At 36.5% G+C, this 16588-nt stretch overlaps 2 protein-coding genes across 6 annotated transcripts; both read right to left on the reverse strand.

Moving 5' to 3' along the window:
- Window positions 1-1512: 1512 nt before the first annotated feature.
- LOC141646613 (uncharacterized) lies at window positions 1513-11077 on the reverse strand. 5 transcript variants are annotated; one of them, XM_074454494.1, is made up of 9 exons: window positions 10659-11077; window positions 7633-7788; window positions 6996-7435; window positions 6149-6334; window positions 5347-5454; window positions 4512-4715; window positions 2876-4413; window positions 2636-2785; window positions 1513-2207 (listed from the first exon to the last, which is right to left on the reverse strand). In XM_074454494.1, exons 2-9 carry the CDS (start codon window positions 7706-7708, stop codon window positions 1673-1675), a joined length of 3237 nt encoding a protein of 1078 aa, XP_074310595.1. In that variant the 5' UTR covers window positions 7709-7788; window positions 10659-11077; the 3' UTR covers window positions 1513-1672. The 5 variants fall into 5 exon arrangements, with proteins under 5 accessions (XP_074310595.1, XP_074310593.1, XP_074310594.1 ...); XM_074454492.1 differs by having other exon boundaries at window positions 2636-2800; XM_074454493.1 differs by having other exon boundaries at window positions 2636-2800; window positions 7633-7717; window positions 10659-10863.
- A 466-nt stretch (window positions 11078-11543) lies between these two features.
- Window positions 11544-13998, reverse strand: LOC141646616 (scarecrow-like protein 3). Its single transcript, XM_074454495.1, has one exon. The coding sequence runs from the start codon at window positions 13208-13210 to the stop codon at window positions 11822-11824; it is 1389 nt and encodes a 462-aa protein (XP_074310596.1). The 5' UTR covers window positions 13211-13998; the 3' UTR covers window positions 11544-11821.
- Window positions 13999-16588: the final 2590 nt, after the last annotated feature.

Raw genomic sequence — 16588 nt, forward strand, 5'->3', positions numbered from 1 at the left:
AACTTATTCGATTTCAGCCTCAAATAATGAGCATTAATACATTTTCCACGATTATCCGAGGTTCGACGAATGCTGGTTTATGGCATACCGGCACCCCCAAATGTCTTCCGTTGGTTCTCAAATTTTGCGTGGCCGCCTTATTTTGACCCGAGGAACTTTCTATATGATTTCCGGAGAATTTTGTTCCGAGACCCTGGAATCCCGAAAAACCGTGTATTATACACTTCAATTTGAGCCGTTCGGGAGGTCGTACCGGACTCTGTTTCTTTTTCTCCCGGTTTTTCAATCACGCGTCCGAGCTCATTTAAGAAATTAACTTATTCGATTTCAGCCTCAAATAACGAGCATTAATACATTTTCCACGATTACCCGAGGTTCGACGAATGCTGGTTTATGGCATAACGGCACCCCCAAATGTCTTCCGTTGGTTCTCAAATTTTGCGTGGCCGCCTTATCTGACCCGATGAACTTTCTATGTGATTTCCGGAGAATTTTGTTTCGGGACCCTGGAATCCCGAAAAACCGTGTATTATACACTTCAATTTGAGCCGTTCGGGAGGTCGTACCGGACTCTGTTTCTTTTTCTCCCAGTTTTTCAATCACGCGTCCGAGCTCATTTCAAGAATTAACCTATTCGATTTCAGCTTCAAATAACGACCATTAATACATTTTTCACGATTATTAGAGGTTCGACGAATGCTGGTTTATGGCATACCGGCACCCACAAATGTCTCCCGTTGATACTCAAATTTTGCGTGGCCGCTTTATCTGACCCGAAGAACTTTCTATGTGATTTCCGGAGAATTTTGTTCCGGGACACTGGAATCCCGAAAAACCGTGTATTATACACTTCAATTTGAGCCGTTCGGGAGGTCGTACGAGACTACGTTTCTTTTTCTCCCGGTTTTTTAACCTGGTTTACGAGGTCTTGTCTGGATTTACCCAATTCGATTCCAGGTCCAAATAACGAGTATTAATCCATTTTTCACGATTATCGGAGGTTCGACGAATGCCTATTTATCGCATACCGGTACCCACAAATGTCCTCCGTTGCTACTCAAATTTTGTATGGCCGCTTTACCTGATCCGAGGATCCTTCTGTGTGATTTTCGGAGAATTTGGTTCTGGGACTCTGCAATCACGAAAACCATGTATTATACACTTCAATTTGAACCATTCGGGATGTCGTACCACACCACGATTCTTTTTCTACCAGTTTTTTAACCATGTGTCCGAGGTCATGTCTGGAGTTACCCCAATTCGATTTCAGGTCCAAATAACGAGTATTAATCCATTTTTCACAATTGTCCGAGGTTCGACGAATGCTGGTTAATCGCACACTGACACCCCCAAATGTCCTCCGTTGCTCCTCGAATTTTGTGTGGCCTATTTACCTAATCTGAGAAACCTTGTGCGTGATTTCCGGAGAATTTTGTTCTGGGACACTGAAATCCCGAAAACCGTGTATATACACCTCGATTGTAGCCAAAAAGTTACGCTTCAAAATCTCGATTGGAGCAATTCTCTTTTGCAGATCGATTATCTTGGCTAGATTTAAGCAACTACAAACTCCGGTTAGTTACACAATAACACATACTTAATCGTGTTATTTAGCTATTCTGTCTATGAACAACTCATTGTCACGTGAGACGTCTAATACAAGTAGTGTCCGTTATCTCACACTGAATTGAGGACCGCGACATAAAGGCAGAAAACTCCAATAAGCTCCATGACGGTCAATGCCTCCACTATGCCAGTCAATGCTGTAAGAACCGACGGGAAAAGCGGAAACATCCAGCAAGCAAGTTGAGAACCCTTGTCTTCTGCCATTTGTTTCAAAACAAACAAAAGCCTCTACATCATCACCGGCATTGTGGAGATCCTTGCACTTGATAAATTCTCTGCTTTGCTTGATTATATAGCACTGCAAATTCTTATTCAGATGGATCATAGTATCGATCTCTGATGCTCGATAATTTACATGTGATTGCGTCATTGGCTCTCCACTAGGTTTTGCTGCTGAAGGTGATTTTCGACAGTAAAGGATGCAATATAGCTTAGAAAAACTTGAACTAAAATCTGAAGGCATGTCCTTGAGCTGAATACACAGATTGAGTTGAAGGTGGCTTCCGGGGGAGATGGATATTATTTCCCTTTGTTTTCTGACACCAGTACTAGACCAAAAGAGGAGTGATCCCATCGTACGCCTGCATATTAAAAATGAATAAATTCTCCTATAAAAGAAATATTACGGGTTCAATACAGTTGTAAGCATCAGTGATCCTTTTATGTGAGACCAACCCCATCTATTTGTGTAGTTCTCATTTTATTACGAAGTGAATGGGTGGTCTCATGTAAACAAGTTTCTGTGCCAGGATTAGTTCAGTATCCAATTATCTTGGAGGGGGTCGATAAGATTATAATTCACCACCACACGTCACAAGATATTACCCTCAATTTCATGAACATACTCGATTGACCTTCATTGGTTAAAAAGGGCCAGATTACAATAATGTATTGAAAATGCATCATGAATTGCATTCAAGGACCGCTGTTTCACAACAGAAAAGCGCAATATCAGTTTAGTGGACTTTTTATCTTTATTTTGTTGTTGCATACTTGCATAGTTGCATACCTTACTCGGAAGAAGTACTTGGGGATTCGCCAAGGTATTTGCATCCATGCTTTAACTACTTGCAAAAGAGACTCCATACCATTCCTGCAAAGCTGCAATACCGCATCCTCATTTGCGACATTAAGAGACTGATGCCGCAATTCAATTATCCTTTTAACACCAAACCTACAATGAGTGAGATAATCATCCAAAATGCAGTCATCTTTTGACAACCAAGGTTTAGGTAGGAAATGCAAGGACCTGTCATGTACTCCATTGTCTTTCAAGAGTGACAGGAGATTAATACAAATCTCAGGGTCCACATGCCATAGACGACCGACCAAATCTTTGACAATAACATTGAGGCAGTCTCCATAAGCTTCGGTCGGATTCTGTATAATAATCAAGGTAGTGAATTCGGTGAAAAAGGCCAGCATAGAACAAATCAATGCAAGATCTGACATTATCTTTAAGCTTGTTGAATCCATATCAATAAAAGCCGAGGTGACCAGGTCAAATTCCTCTGCAAGGCTAGCCAATCTTGAAGACATTCCAATCAGATTCTTTGTGCTCTCATAATTCTTATACAGCAGAAACTTATCCAAAACTTTAAGAATATCTAACATCAAGAGTAAAAGCCTCAGTCTTAAAGCCAAGAACCATCTTTGGAAATAAAAGGCGTGTGTTTGTGCAGAGATGGCTTCCAAGACTTTGTCTGAACCCAAGATAGCAGCACATATCTCAGCAAGTTGTTCAATGTTTCCACTTGAGTTGGTCTTTCTGAAACTATTGTCCAAGGTATGTGGCTTCAAGACACGGTTGGAAGGCAAGCAAACGCTATTTTGGTGAAGCAAGACTTCGACATTCTTTTCGCAATTGGTGAGCTGAACCAACAATTTTAACCACTGGCAAAAAGCATCAGACTGAACCCTTTTTACAAGGTGGTCAAATATGAAATTTGCCACATCCCATACTCCCTCACAAGCAGCATATTTTCCAGCTTTGTAGGCGGACCAGTTATCTCCTCCTTCTAACATGTTCTTTCCACACATATGGATGATATTCTCATGTTCAAGTAACTTGATAGGAAATCTACCCACGCCTTCAGTCAATGTGCTGGATTTTTGATTTTCTGATAGTAGATGGCTCTGGTTTTTATGCGAGTGCCAAATAAGTGCATAAAATGTGTGGATAGAACAATCAAACAGACTGCTGTCACAAACCAAACAAATCAAATATTTCAACTTCGAAACTACTTGCTCAGTAGTAACACCAGCTTCAACAAAGGCTACCAAAAATCTATGGATATGAAACATCAACACTCGCTGAGAAAATACATTTCCTTCAGCTCCGATATCCACAACTTTGTGCGGCTCAAACTTCTGTGCTTCAACTGCAGGGTTATGTAGATTTACAAAGTTTTCAATGATGGAGTTTAACTTGTCCAGTATCAGATAACCTAACTTTGAATTATCTGCAGCCAGTACAAGCAGTAGACGAAGCATTCTTCCCAATTCGTCCCCCACTTCGGACCTAGATTCACCACCTGACAACCGGTTAGATAATACAGTTACTTGATCAAGGACAGTTGCAGCAACACTAGATGAGAGATTAGCTAAATCAGCCTCTGACATGCTCTCAGTTCTTTTCAGCTTGGTAGATATGCACACAAAACTTTCAAAAGCTAAGAGTCTCACGGATAAGAATGGAGATCGAGTTGCATTCTCAACACATCTTAATAGCTTCATGAATTCATCAGTGTCCTTGAGTAGCCTATCTGGTAAACCATGTGCAATCATCTATAATTGAAGAGAACGAATTAATGAACCAGGATAAACAAATCTATGAAATAAGGTCAAACAGTAGCTATAAAAAAAAAAACGTGTAATGAATTAACCTTTAAGAAAATCTGAAAAATTTCGCAGTGCAAAGCTGAAGGTGTGCTTTGTTCATCAAGAATTTCAAACAAACACTGGAACGAGAAAGCGCTAGCCGGCACAAAGCATGCTGAATTCTCGCAAATAAGACGTAAACATCTCAATACTCTAGCCTGCATATCGGTGCTTCTTGTTTGAGACAAAAATGAACAAAGCAAGACTACCTGCAGTCAGAAAGTAGGATCAAAGTATCAAAGATAAGAGGGAGTTATGGGGGGAAAGAGGCGAGGAGACAACGGGAGAGTGTGGGAGAAAGATTTAAGAAAAATTCTTCAGAAGCTTAAGTCAATCATAAAGAAAGAACAAACAGTAACAAGTAGTATATCTGTATATGTAGAGAGTAGGGAACAGAAATTTCCACAGCAACATAAAACTTAAGTGCTATCATGATATGTGTTGAAAGAATACAGGCACCATGAATATTGTTTAACAAAGTATTATCATGTACAAAAAAGAAGAGCAACATTGCCTCAAAGGCCCCAGCATATTAACTCAAAAAGTATCATCTTCATATATGTTTTGGAAATTGAACTAATAATACGGAAAAGTAATGTCTTCTTTTTGAATTATTGCCATAATAGACATTAGTATGCCCTACAAGAATGTACGAAATTTTGATCCCCCCCCCCCCCCCGCTTCCTTTCCGCTCCCAGCAGAAAATTGGGCAATGCTCATGCAAGTGATGCTGCGATCTATGAGAAAATCAAACGGGTAAATCTTGACAGCAGGCAAAGCAGTTGAGACTAGAGATTCCTCAAGGCATTAGCACAATGTGTACAATAACGTGTTAATTACCTGGTCAGAAATCAATATGGATGTATTCAAAGAGATTTTTGTTAGTGCCATCAGCATAGTGGCCAAAACATCCTCTTCGGAAATTTTTTGTAGAAGCTTTGAACCAGCCTGCATTTATTACCAGATTTAGTCATCGTACACCTATTTTCCACATAAAACACAACAAAAACATTAAAAGCTGACGTGCCACCAAACAACTATCTCAATCTCACATAGGCACACAACTATTTCATCTTTATAAAGAATAAATGAGCTAAAATATGCTGTAAACTGCAACAAAGAAAGAACGTTAATGCAAATGCAGGACCTCCTTGCCTGAGTTGAAGAGATTAGGGTTCAACCGAGATGGTCACATCTCCTTTCAGTAGAACCTTTGTCAAACATTGACAGCGTAATGTGAGAGCAATTTTTGATGGCATGGCATCATATGACATAGTGCAGTATGATAATGTATGGTATAAGAAATGCCATTAACTGCATAGATACATGCTATAGATGCAAATACATTGATTGCGATAGCCTAGACCAAATAGAGGAGAAGAAAACCCCACTGTAACATATCTCTCTCTCTATATATGTCTTTCAAATAGTAAAATCATAAAGTGTTAGTGTGCTATCGACAATCTTGAAGATATGAAACAGAGAAGGTACCTTTTCCTAACTAGACTATTTATAAATAACGTTAGCCCATTACTCGCTAGCATAAAACAGCATCTATATTATTCCAAGACAGAGACCTTTCAAACGGTTTTAGAGCCAAATCACAATTGTATTAATCAACAAGAGACTATAGATTACTGACCTTGTATGATCTAACTGCAAGTAAAAGAGAGCATCCAATTTTAGCAAAGCTGCGTGCTCCAGCAATCCTTAGAGCTCGAAAGGTCGCTTGTGAAACTATTAAGGTAAGTAGCTTCTCTAAGAAAACATAACCAAAATCAACTGAAATTTCTGAAAAGCACCCAGCTGCAAACAATGATGCTTTAACCTGTAAAGGCACAATGGCAGTTATTCATCAATAGTTGGCTGATCTTTTCGATTTGACATGTAGTATTAACAGCAGTTCTGAACTACACAATTTCACATAACAAAATACAGTTGAAAATTCAAGTGACTGAAGGATGATGCATGGAGACTTAGATTTTGCCGCATTTCTTTTTATTTTTTAGGGAAACCCCGAAAGGTTTAATTCATTTCTTGCAATTCAAAATCGGCAATACAAGCAACGTTTCCGGAAGCTCATCCTGCCATACACGTCGACCTATAACTCAAGGAGTAACATGGGCTAACTCGTGCGCTACTCTATTAAATTGTCTACGAACAAAGAGAAAGACGCTCTCAAAAGATTTTGCCGCATATCTAAGCAGAAAGCAGACCTGTAAGATTTTGCCGCATCTCTAAAAAGAAAGCAACCCACTAAGATTTTGAAGCATTTCTAAGCAGAGGCTATAAAAATGCAGCTGACGTATCGTACAAAAGAACTACAAAATCCATACATATAAATCAAAGAACAAGATTGGAGCTAGGCTCATCTCTCTAAGTTTCTAACTTTGCCACACATATCTTCAAAGAAAGGAACGGAAATTTTTACAAAAATGCAGCAATATACTAGAGAAGCTACAGTCAAAATGAGAAGATACTAACCTCACCTCCAAAATATGACGTGAGGTCAAAGACAAAAATACCGCATCTCGTATTTCAGCAACATCCTTAGCAAAGTCAGCCCAACATCCAAACAAAATAAACGTGGATGCTCGGGATTTTACACAATTGACATGTAGAACCGCTTTAACTCTTTTCAGAAGTTCCAGTCTGTTTTCTATGATCATATTTGAATAGATTCCATGTGTGGGTCCTTTGGTTTTACACTGCTTTAGGGTCAACAAGAAGAGTTTTGCAATAGAAATCCTGATGTCTTTGTCCCCTGACACAAATGCATCGACAATCCTAAAGAGAATTGCATCCGCGAATAAGCGATCCTCCCCGGGAACTAAGCCAAAAATGTCACACACATCCATAGTTAGTTGTGGCTCCCTATTCCACCGACTTAATCTGGGTCCAATCTGGCGAATTGATTCAATAAGACAACCTGAAACATTAAGGTAATCCAAACAGCTTGAATCGGTGAATTTTGAAATCACTATTCTGTCTTATATAACATCTACAAACGGCATTTCTGCCTTTAATTTAGCATGGACAATTTGAAGAAGCTATATTCACAGTTGTATTAGTTCCATATGCCGGCATGCTTCCACCTAAATTCATGAAACTGATTATTAAACTTACCAGGTTTTGTGGATCGAAGACCTTTCTCAAGTTGAATGCTCCAACCTGAGGCACATGCACCAGAAATCTTCTCCATTGGTTGATGCTGCTCTCAAAATACTCGCGCTCGGCTCAATGCTCCAGTACAAAGCTGTATATGATAAAACAAAAAATTGGCTGCAAATTACACAACACCTGTTAGTAATTTGATAAGCATTGGTTTATTAGAATACTGTAAAGGAAGCAAAAAATAAAAGATCCCTAGAAAACTCTAAAGTGGTTAATAAATAAGAAAGACCAAACAATTTACAATTTGGTGTAAGCCAAATGGTAAAGGACATGTAGTAACCAGCAGAAAACTTGGTGGCTGAATAAGGCACAGAAATATCACAGATTAGGCTAGTTCGATCTAGTGTTTATTATGCTAATCTCAATTGTAAGTAAATATGGAATTCTTATTCAACGCTAAACCCTAGAAATTAAACTCACATAGATGTACCTAAAGAGAAACTAACTGAAATCAATTGCACCAATGCAGCAGCTACAATGGCAGATGACAGATCAAGGAACAAGGAACAAGGAACATATAGAGGATAAATTATCAAAGAATTAAAATGACGGGGACACGCATATCGAGAAGCAAACCGAGGTGCGGATTGGCTTGCAAATCGTGGAGTTAAATTCAGACACAGTCCCGACTCTTCTAGGCTATCCTCCTATGGACCTTCGCCAAAAAAAAAAAAAAAAATGAGATCCCAAAATACTTTCTACTTTTGTAGAGTGACCTATTTTACCCTAAAAACATAATGCCCTTTATTCCCCAAATTCCATCACCTATTGCAACCTCAAATTCAAGGTAAATTATAACAATTACACATGTAGATTATGAATAAGACTAAATCATAGATAAATAAAAGACAAAAAGTAGGGCATTAATTATTAACTCTGCAGAAGAAATCTGACAAGCGAAAATTTGTTGAATTTTGTTGAATTTTTAGGGGTTCAGTAAGTTCAGAGATCTTTAAACAGTCTAGGGTCCCCGGTCGCCGATAAAGCCTTGGCTAATCTTGGGGGAAGAAGAATAAGAATCGAAGGTCACTTAATTGCTCTCCTGGATGGGCCACACACAGAGGGCTGTTATTCGTCGATGTAACTACTTATGTCATCGACAAAATTAGTGAAATAGACAATTTTACCCCTCACATAATATAAATAATAAAAACATCTTTCTACTATATCTCTTCTCTTTAATCAACTTCAAAGTTTACTAAACAATAAATTTCAAACAACTAATTAAACAAATCAAAATAACAAATTATGTATAGTTGCCTCTCGGTTTCGCTAAGCAATGCGATCCTCATTATCGTGAAGTGGTCTTGCTCACCCCGTATCCAATACGAGATACCTTGAAAACCACAATGACTGTCACCACGACTTCCACGAGGATCAAACGAAGTTTCGAGGTAGTATCTTAAAAACGGTGGGAGATAGTCAGAGTAATAGAAGGTGTCCTAGTTACCAACAACATAGTTTTGACTCCAAATGGGCACAAAATGTTGCAGAAAAGTTGCTAAATGTCTGAAATGTTGGGAGATAGACAGAGTAATAGAAGGGTGCAGACCTGCAGCTGGAACTATACCTTGTTGCACAAAGTGCTGATAAATGGGACGCATGCAAAGAATATGGTCAGTCCGGAAGGTATAAAATTAAGTACCCTAGCAGGCTGGGCAGACTGAAGTTGCTGTACTGCAACTGTCAAATTACTAAAGTCAAAGGTGGAGGTGGAGGTGGAGGTGGAGGTCAAGTCTGGGCCCTGTGGGCCACTCGTTGAAGAACGCTAGGGTACTCGCTCTCGGCAATAATATGTACGTTGGGGAACAATGGGCTGCCCACCCTCCTCAAATGGTAAGAAGTGTGTGGTTGGTCAGGTAGAAGGCGAGTTCTGCTCATCCATCTATATACCAACGAAAGTTCTGCTCATCCATCTTAACCACTTAAGGTACGAGATAATGTAATGTAATCTAAATCTAGGAGATCCCCGCCCATGACATGGGTATAGTCACCCTCCACAAGATTAACAGTCCAATAGCTATGTGAGTAATCAGGCCCCCCAAGGTGATAGGATAGTGAGACTAGAAGGTACAAGCCTGCGTTCGCAAATTAGGGCAAAAGTGGTGAGCAATTTTCAATTTGAAAGGCGGGGTACGTCTTAGGTAGCTACCAATGACGGCAAGCTCCTCCATCCCAACATTTCTAGGCTCACTCCTCCCAAAGAAGGTCCAACCCATAGTTTAAGCGCGGATTGATGGATATTTTGGGAGCTAAGGTGGTAAGGGCTGGTGGGCTTCTCACCGCTAATAGCCTCCACTCCCACATGTCATTACTTAGAAAGGAATTTGGGGGTGTGGTTGTTATTTATGTTGCGTTCAAACCCCCAAATAGCAGCCCAAATTGGTTCACGGTCAAGGTTTTGTCAACATTCAAGACACGAAAGCTGACAGACCTGCTAGGCCCTGACCCCGGAATCTTAAAAGAACTCGAAAATTCGTAAGCGAGAAAAACAAAGGCATACCCACATGTTCACAATTTTTCTTAATTTCAGACTCTAGACGGAGCCTACTCAAATCTCGATGACAGAAAAATCGTGTAGGTTTGATGCTCCTACCCAATAGCTTTTCAAAGTTAGCCTTTTGTTCCTCATCCCAAAACATAACAATTGGAAATCGTTGATTTGGTGTAATGAGAGTGGGGGCGAATAATTGAGTAGCAAAACAGGTATTAACAGCAGCAGATAGCACAACAACCCCCTCAAAACCCGACAGAGACTCAGCAAACACCGGACCGCAAGGGTTTTAACAACCAGCAGCAGCAAATTCAACAATACTCTTAACAATTCTTTAGCATAACACCATAAAAATTCCAGAAATCACAGGGAAAATTAAGTAAATAGAACCCATTGAAGAACAATAACCTCAATCAGCAAACATTGGTCACTAATCAACTACATTAACTTGAAAATAGCAGTAATAAAATGAGTAAAATTGTACCTGCAATTTTCTGAAGCTCAGCAGCCGCGACGGAGATGATAAACCCGCTGAAAGTTTCGAAATTTCCCTTAAAATCAAGTAAAGAAGTCCAAAATCGACCTTCAGAAGTCGAAATTCGAAAATATGCAAACCCTAGAATTTGAAATTGGGGGTTTAGCTCGAATTTGGGGGAGTAGGGTGATTCGTTTTTGGTTTTATCATTTATAAGACGGGTATCCGTTCTAAAGCTTAAAACAGTATGTATTAAGATGATATATTTTGGTGTAGATCATCCGGTTTAGTTGGGATTCGAGTCGGGTAGGACCACAAGGGTCAATGGCGGTTTTGACGAGGGTGCAGCCGTGCAGGAATTCACCTGCATTCTCTTTGTTCCGAAATATTTACATGTTAGTTTTAATAAGGGTTATCAGATGTTTAGTAGTGGAGTAGTCCAATACTTAATTTGTATCAATTTGGTCATGAGGTCAACCTAATCAAGAGTTAAATTGTAGTTTTAATGTCGTGACTTTCAAATATCTTCTTATTTAGTTACAAATTCATAATAATTTATAATAAGATATCTATTGTAGTTAATTTAACATAAAGAAAAATATCATACTATTGAACTATAGTTATTTGAATTATACTTGCATCATACTCCTGTTTTATAAAATTTGAATAAATGAAATAAATTTTTCTATTCTATATCATTTTTCTTCTCCCCTAAAATTAAGGCTCCGTTATAAAATTTGAATAAATGAAATAATAATATTATGTAAGACCGTTGTAAATTGTAGGACAATCTTGATTTTTTTCTATAACTTGTGCCGAACCTATTACTAATTTCCATTGACCTGAGTAAATGATACATTCTGAAAAATGTAATCTTAGGTCACATAATGAATATGCTCAAACTCTACCAAGATTTTCATATTTCACCAAATACAACTTACACAAACCTACTAAAGACGGTCTTAAGCAACACCAACTGATGCTGAAAAGCCTGAAATCATGAGAAAACTAAACAAGTTGGTTTCTTCCTCATATAATCTACTACTAGTATACATACATCCACTAATCTAATTCTTAACAAAGATAACAAAAAAACAAATACAATACAAAATGAACTAATAACATAAATTATTAACCAGGACAGACGGAGTATTCAATTGTATGATTCATATTCACCTCCTACATCTCCATGTTGATACAAAATATAGAGGACGATCTTGCCAACACATAACAAGACTACCATTCTCTTCCTTTATCCTATACCCATCACAACCACTTCCTTGAAGCAAACTCCTCGCTTGGATCACCCCGATATAGCTCAAAGGAACATTAACAAATCCAGCCAGGTCGAACCTTTGAAACCATTTCTCGAGTTTTTCATGCCTTTCTCTTCTATCACCTCCCTCACACGCGATGATGTTCTTAATCTCCTCCCCTAGGAGCATTTTCTCGACTTTCCTTCTTTCCAAGGATGACCTAGGTAGGGTGGATTCTAAGCAATCAAACAATGATGCATAGTAGTACAATGCTTCAGATAATCTCTCCATTAGGGTTAAACCATTATGACTCGAGTCTTGCTCAGCTATAACCATAATCTTAGGGGATAATCCCCACAAAGCGTTCAGAAAACCGTCCATTTTTGAAGAATAATTCACTGACTGAGGCGATGAAGAAGCCGAATCATTAGTCCCTTCTGTCCCATTAGCGTGTTTCATCATCGCTAATGGGGGGATACTTCTTCTGAGAGAGTCGTCCTCAGAAGCCAGAAGGGTATGTAGTTGAAGGGTGGAACAAATAGCTAAGGCCTCTCCGGTTTTAACCCGGAGTTTATCAATATCAAGATTCTCTAATTTACTAACTACAGAATTAAACTGAAATGGCAAATCTAATTTCTCGGCTTCTTCAGTCAATCTATGAGCTAACTGGTCTAAAACCTCTTTCTGATGATGAACACCAGTAATTCTCAAATGAGGCGGTCCTTCAGGCCGCGCACTCAAAGCCTGAATAAGGGCAATCCATTGAGCAGGTTCAGAAGCACTTAAATCAATAATATGAACCATTTTTTCACCTTCCATGGCCTCAATTATCGAATTGTTAGAAACGATAAAAGCAAGCTTTAAAAAGGGAAATAACTCGAAAAACAGCTTTCGAGCTAGAATTTCATCAGAAATAACAGGCATTCTAGTACACTGAAGTGCCCTATATAAACCAGACCATGATTTAATCACCCTTTCAGACAATGATTCAGCAAAATACGAAGCGATTCGCTGCATTGTATCACCATCAGGGGTAGAAAGGTGAGAAATTTGTTCAAGTGCTAAATTTGCATTATCAAGATTACCACTTGAAACATGATTAGCACAACTTAATAATAAATGAATTAAATATAATCCCCTTTCTTCAGGTTTTAATTCTCTAAGCCATGGATAATTAGTATTATTATTAGTATTATTGTTATTATTATTATTATTATTAAACCCTAAATTTGGGGACATCATGGAAAAAAATTGAAGAGGTGATGAAGTTACTGATGATCCATCATCTTGAAGCATTGGTCCCATTAAAAAACAATAAACTTTCTCCTAAATTATTGCACAAACACCTGAAAAACAAAAAAAAAAAAAATTATAACTTTCCTAAATGATTATACTCGGGTTTAACCTGTGCGTACCAAAGGTAGCAGCGGCAGGTTCACTCGTAATCCAAAAAAAAAAAGCTCTATATATCAAGCTTAAAATACCCACAAAAATACAGCAAAAGAAATTATAAATTTTCTAAAACCTCTATATATTAAGCTAGAAATACACCCAAAAATTATAAATTTTCTAAAAACTCTATATTTAAGCTAAAAAGACCCACAAAAAGAAAACAAGAAATGGGATTAAATATAACTTATTGAACAGAATAAATCAGATGTAAAAAGGGGACAAAAACAGAGGAAAAACAGGCAAAAACAGAGGAAAAAGGGGTGAAAAGAGGTATAAAATGATGATCAAATGAAAAATTGTTTCTGGGTTTTGTAATTCAAGGAAAACCCATAAAAAGCCCTAAAAAAAGATTGGAGTTTGTAGAGTATATGGATTGAATTTGATCAGTATAGGTATGTTTTTTGGTATGTTTTAGGGTTTATGATGTGATTTTAATGTATGTGAAATTGGTGTGTTTGTAGTAGTAGAGAGGTTTGCTTTGGAAGACACCCAAATAGGGGGATATGCTAGTGGTGTGTTGGTGATGGACTGATGGTAGACAAAGTGTGGTAATTGTATTTTGTCTTCAAATGATTTGTTTTGTTGTTCTTTTTTCCTAACAAAAACAAAATTTGAGGAATATGGAATTTGTATGGAGGGGAGCCCTTATTTTGGGTGGTAGTTCATCTATCATAATATATAAAAATAAAATATAGTAAGTTTGTGTAAGATCGATGATATACAACGATTTTACAAAAGATCAACTGGTAGTAGTATAATATACTATAAATTTAAAATATATGTTTGTATAAGATCGACGATATACAACGATTTTATAGATGGTCAACTGATTCTAGAGTATATCTAGTAGTACTAAATATTGGGAGAAAAAAAACATGTGATTTTGGATGTTCTGTTCAATCAAATTGAAATTACCTATTCACTATTTGAAGTCAAAGTTGTAAAATTTTGACTTTGATTATTGTACAAAAATATGAAAATTAAAGTATGATAACAATGTTTTAAAGGTTGTAACAAAAATCGGGAACACATAAAGAAGACTAATCTACGAGTTTCTTGTAAGGGTTTGCGTGTATTAGCTTTGTATCAAGTGGAACTAGCATCACCTTTTAAAAATAGAATACTATTTTTTTTCCTGGTGAATACATGAGAAATAATATGCAAATAATTAAATGAGATCAAAGTGTAACCTTGAAGACTGAAAAGTAAATGGGTAGCTTCAATCAAATTGGAAATATTACGGAGTATATTTTATTGAAGACTAAATTTCCCAAAAAATTAGAGTAGTAAAAACAATTCAGTAAATCTTACTTAAAATCATCCTAAATTAAGACATCTCACAACCTTCCTATCAGACGGTCCTAACAAAAAATTTGGAAAAATAAATAAATACATTAGAGTTACTATTTCAATGGAGTGTTGGTCTTGACTTATCTGAGATTTGGAATCAATAAAAAAAATTCCAAAAGAAAAAAACTCCAAAAATATATTCCCAATCAACACATGGCTCCAAACAAGCCTTAACAAAGACAAACAAATAGAGGTAACCCATCTTACTCAGTTTTTGTTTCCTTGTGGGGTAAGTTAAAGGAATTTGCATAGAAACTTACAAATAAAAATATGCTTCCAAAAAGTCTATTTGTTTGAACTTTGAATGCAAACACAAAACAACAAATATTAATAGACATACAATTTGGTATTTATCCTACTCTTCATTCAAGACAAAGAGGACAAGGTGGTTAAGGATACCTCCAAAAGTAGATAGTGCATTTATCTTTATGTGTGGACTCTTTTTTTTTTTTTTTTTTTTTTTTTGTCATTTGGCCTACTTTTTTGAATTTTATTCTTAATTTTTGGTTTTTTGGAGTCCTTTTTACATGATTTATGGCATGAAACTTAAATTTATACTTTTTTCACATCTTTTATAGAGAAAGTTATAAGTTTGATATTAACAAATTTCGAACCGGAATTATGACCTGTAAATATCGTTTCTCACTTCTCATATGTTTATCGGATGACTACCTGATACTAAGTATTAATCATTAAGTATAAACATATTCAGTTTGTGATTATGTCATGTATTGTGCATTTAGGACGACAAACATATTAAGTATTACTCATTTAGTATAAACTTAAATTTATACTTTTTTTAAACCTTTTTTTTTCACTTTTTAAAGTTACAAGTTCGGTATTAATAAGTTTATTACGGAGTATTATTTTGTTGTTGTCTTAATCAGTATACTAATAACTTGTGAAAAATCAGATTAAGAATATAGCAAGATTCAAAACAAGTTTCCTACTTAAAAATTATTCAAATGAAAACTCTATATTCAATCATTTTCACTAACATCACCTAGTAAATAATAACCAATTTAACAATAAAAGAAAAATTAGTATAAAATTATATAATGATGTTAGTGGGTGATTAGTGATGTTGTAAGTTTTGGTCTTAATCTAATGTGAAAGTGACTTTAGCTTAATTCGCACATTTCTGCTCTCGTCTTCTTTCGTTTTGTCTTTAACCAAAACCAATAACATAATTTAACCTTTGTTTTGTTTTTCTACAATTAAGACACAAACAATGATAAGTGGTATTCAAGCTAACATTTGACCGTAAATACCCAAAACTGTGATTCATCACAAAATCTTAATTATTAAGAATTGAGATATTTGTTTTATAATTAAAACGAATTTAATATTATCAACATGTATAAATGAAGACAAAATATATAAGTAATATTACTTCATCCGTTCAACCGTTCTCGTTATTTGTTTACTTACTTCATTTAAGGTGTCTCATTTATTTCTAAATAAAATCGAAAAAAAAAAATAAGTTGAGAAAATTAATACCTAGATGTAGGAATATTTATATATTTTTTTTAGATTAGTACTTCCTCCATTCAACTTTTATCACTCCACTTCTCCAATATATGTGAGTAGTATTACATTGAAGTGGGGTGATAAAAGTTGAATGGAGGGAGTATAAAATAAGGTGAATAATAATATAATATCCATGTATATGTATAATAACCTTTTTTATTTAGTTTTATGTCCATATATTAAATAAGGATTTTCGTTAAATTTTCTATAGAGTTAGTACTTTTTTTGGGAATTTGCTAAATTCCGCACACCATTATACTAAATCCTGTTCTTTTTGGCTTAATTTTAGCTCATTTCAGTTCAACTCAGTTCAGTTCAATTCAGTTCGGCTTCATTCAATTCAGCTCATCA

The sequence above is a fragment of the Silene latifolia genome, chromosome 3 (assembly GCF_048544455.1).
Source record: "Silene latifolia isolate original U9 population chromosome 3, ASM4854445v1, whole genome shotgun sequence".
NCBI lineage: Eukaryota > Viridiplantae > Streptophyta > Magnoliopsida > Caryophyllales > Caryophyllaceae > Silene > Silene latifolia.

Excerpts from the sequence above, each read along its gene's own strand:
- LOC141646613 (XM_074454490.1), bottom strand. The coding sequence starts at position 7,708 with ATGGAGAAGATTTCTGGTGCATGTGCCTCAGGTTGGAGCATTCAACTT. Across the intron at positions 4,716-5,346 it reads CCATATTGATTTCTGACCAG|GTAGTCTTGCTTTGTTCATT; the intron begins GTAATTAACACG and ends TTCTGACTGCAG. Across the intron at positions 2,208-2,635 it reads AAGTACTTCTTCCGAGTAAG|GCGTACGATGGGATCACTCC; the intron begins GTATGCAACTAT and ends TTTAATATGCAG.
- LOC141646616 (XM_074454495.1), bottom strand. The coding sequence starts at position 13,210 with ATGGGACCAATGCTTCAAGATGATGGATCATCAGTAACTTCATCACCT.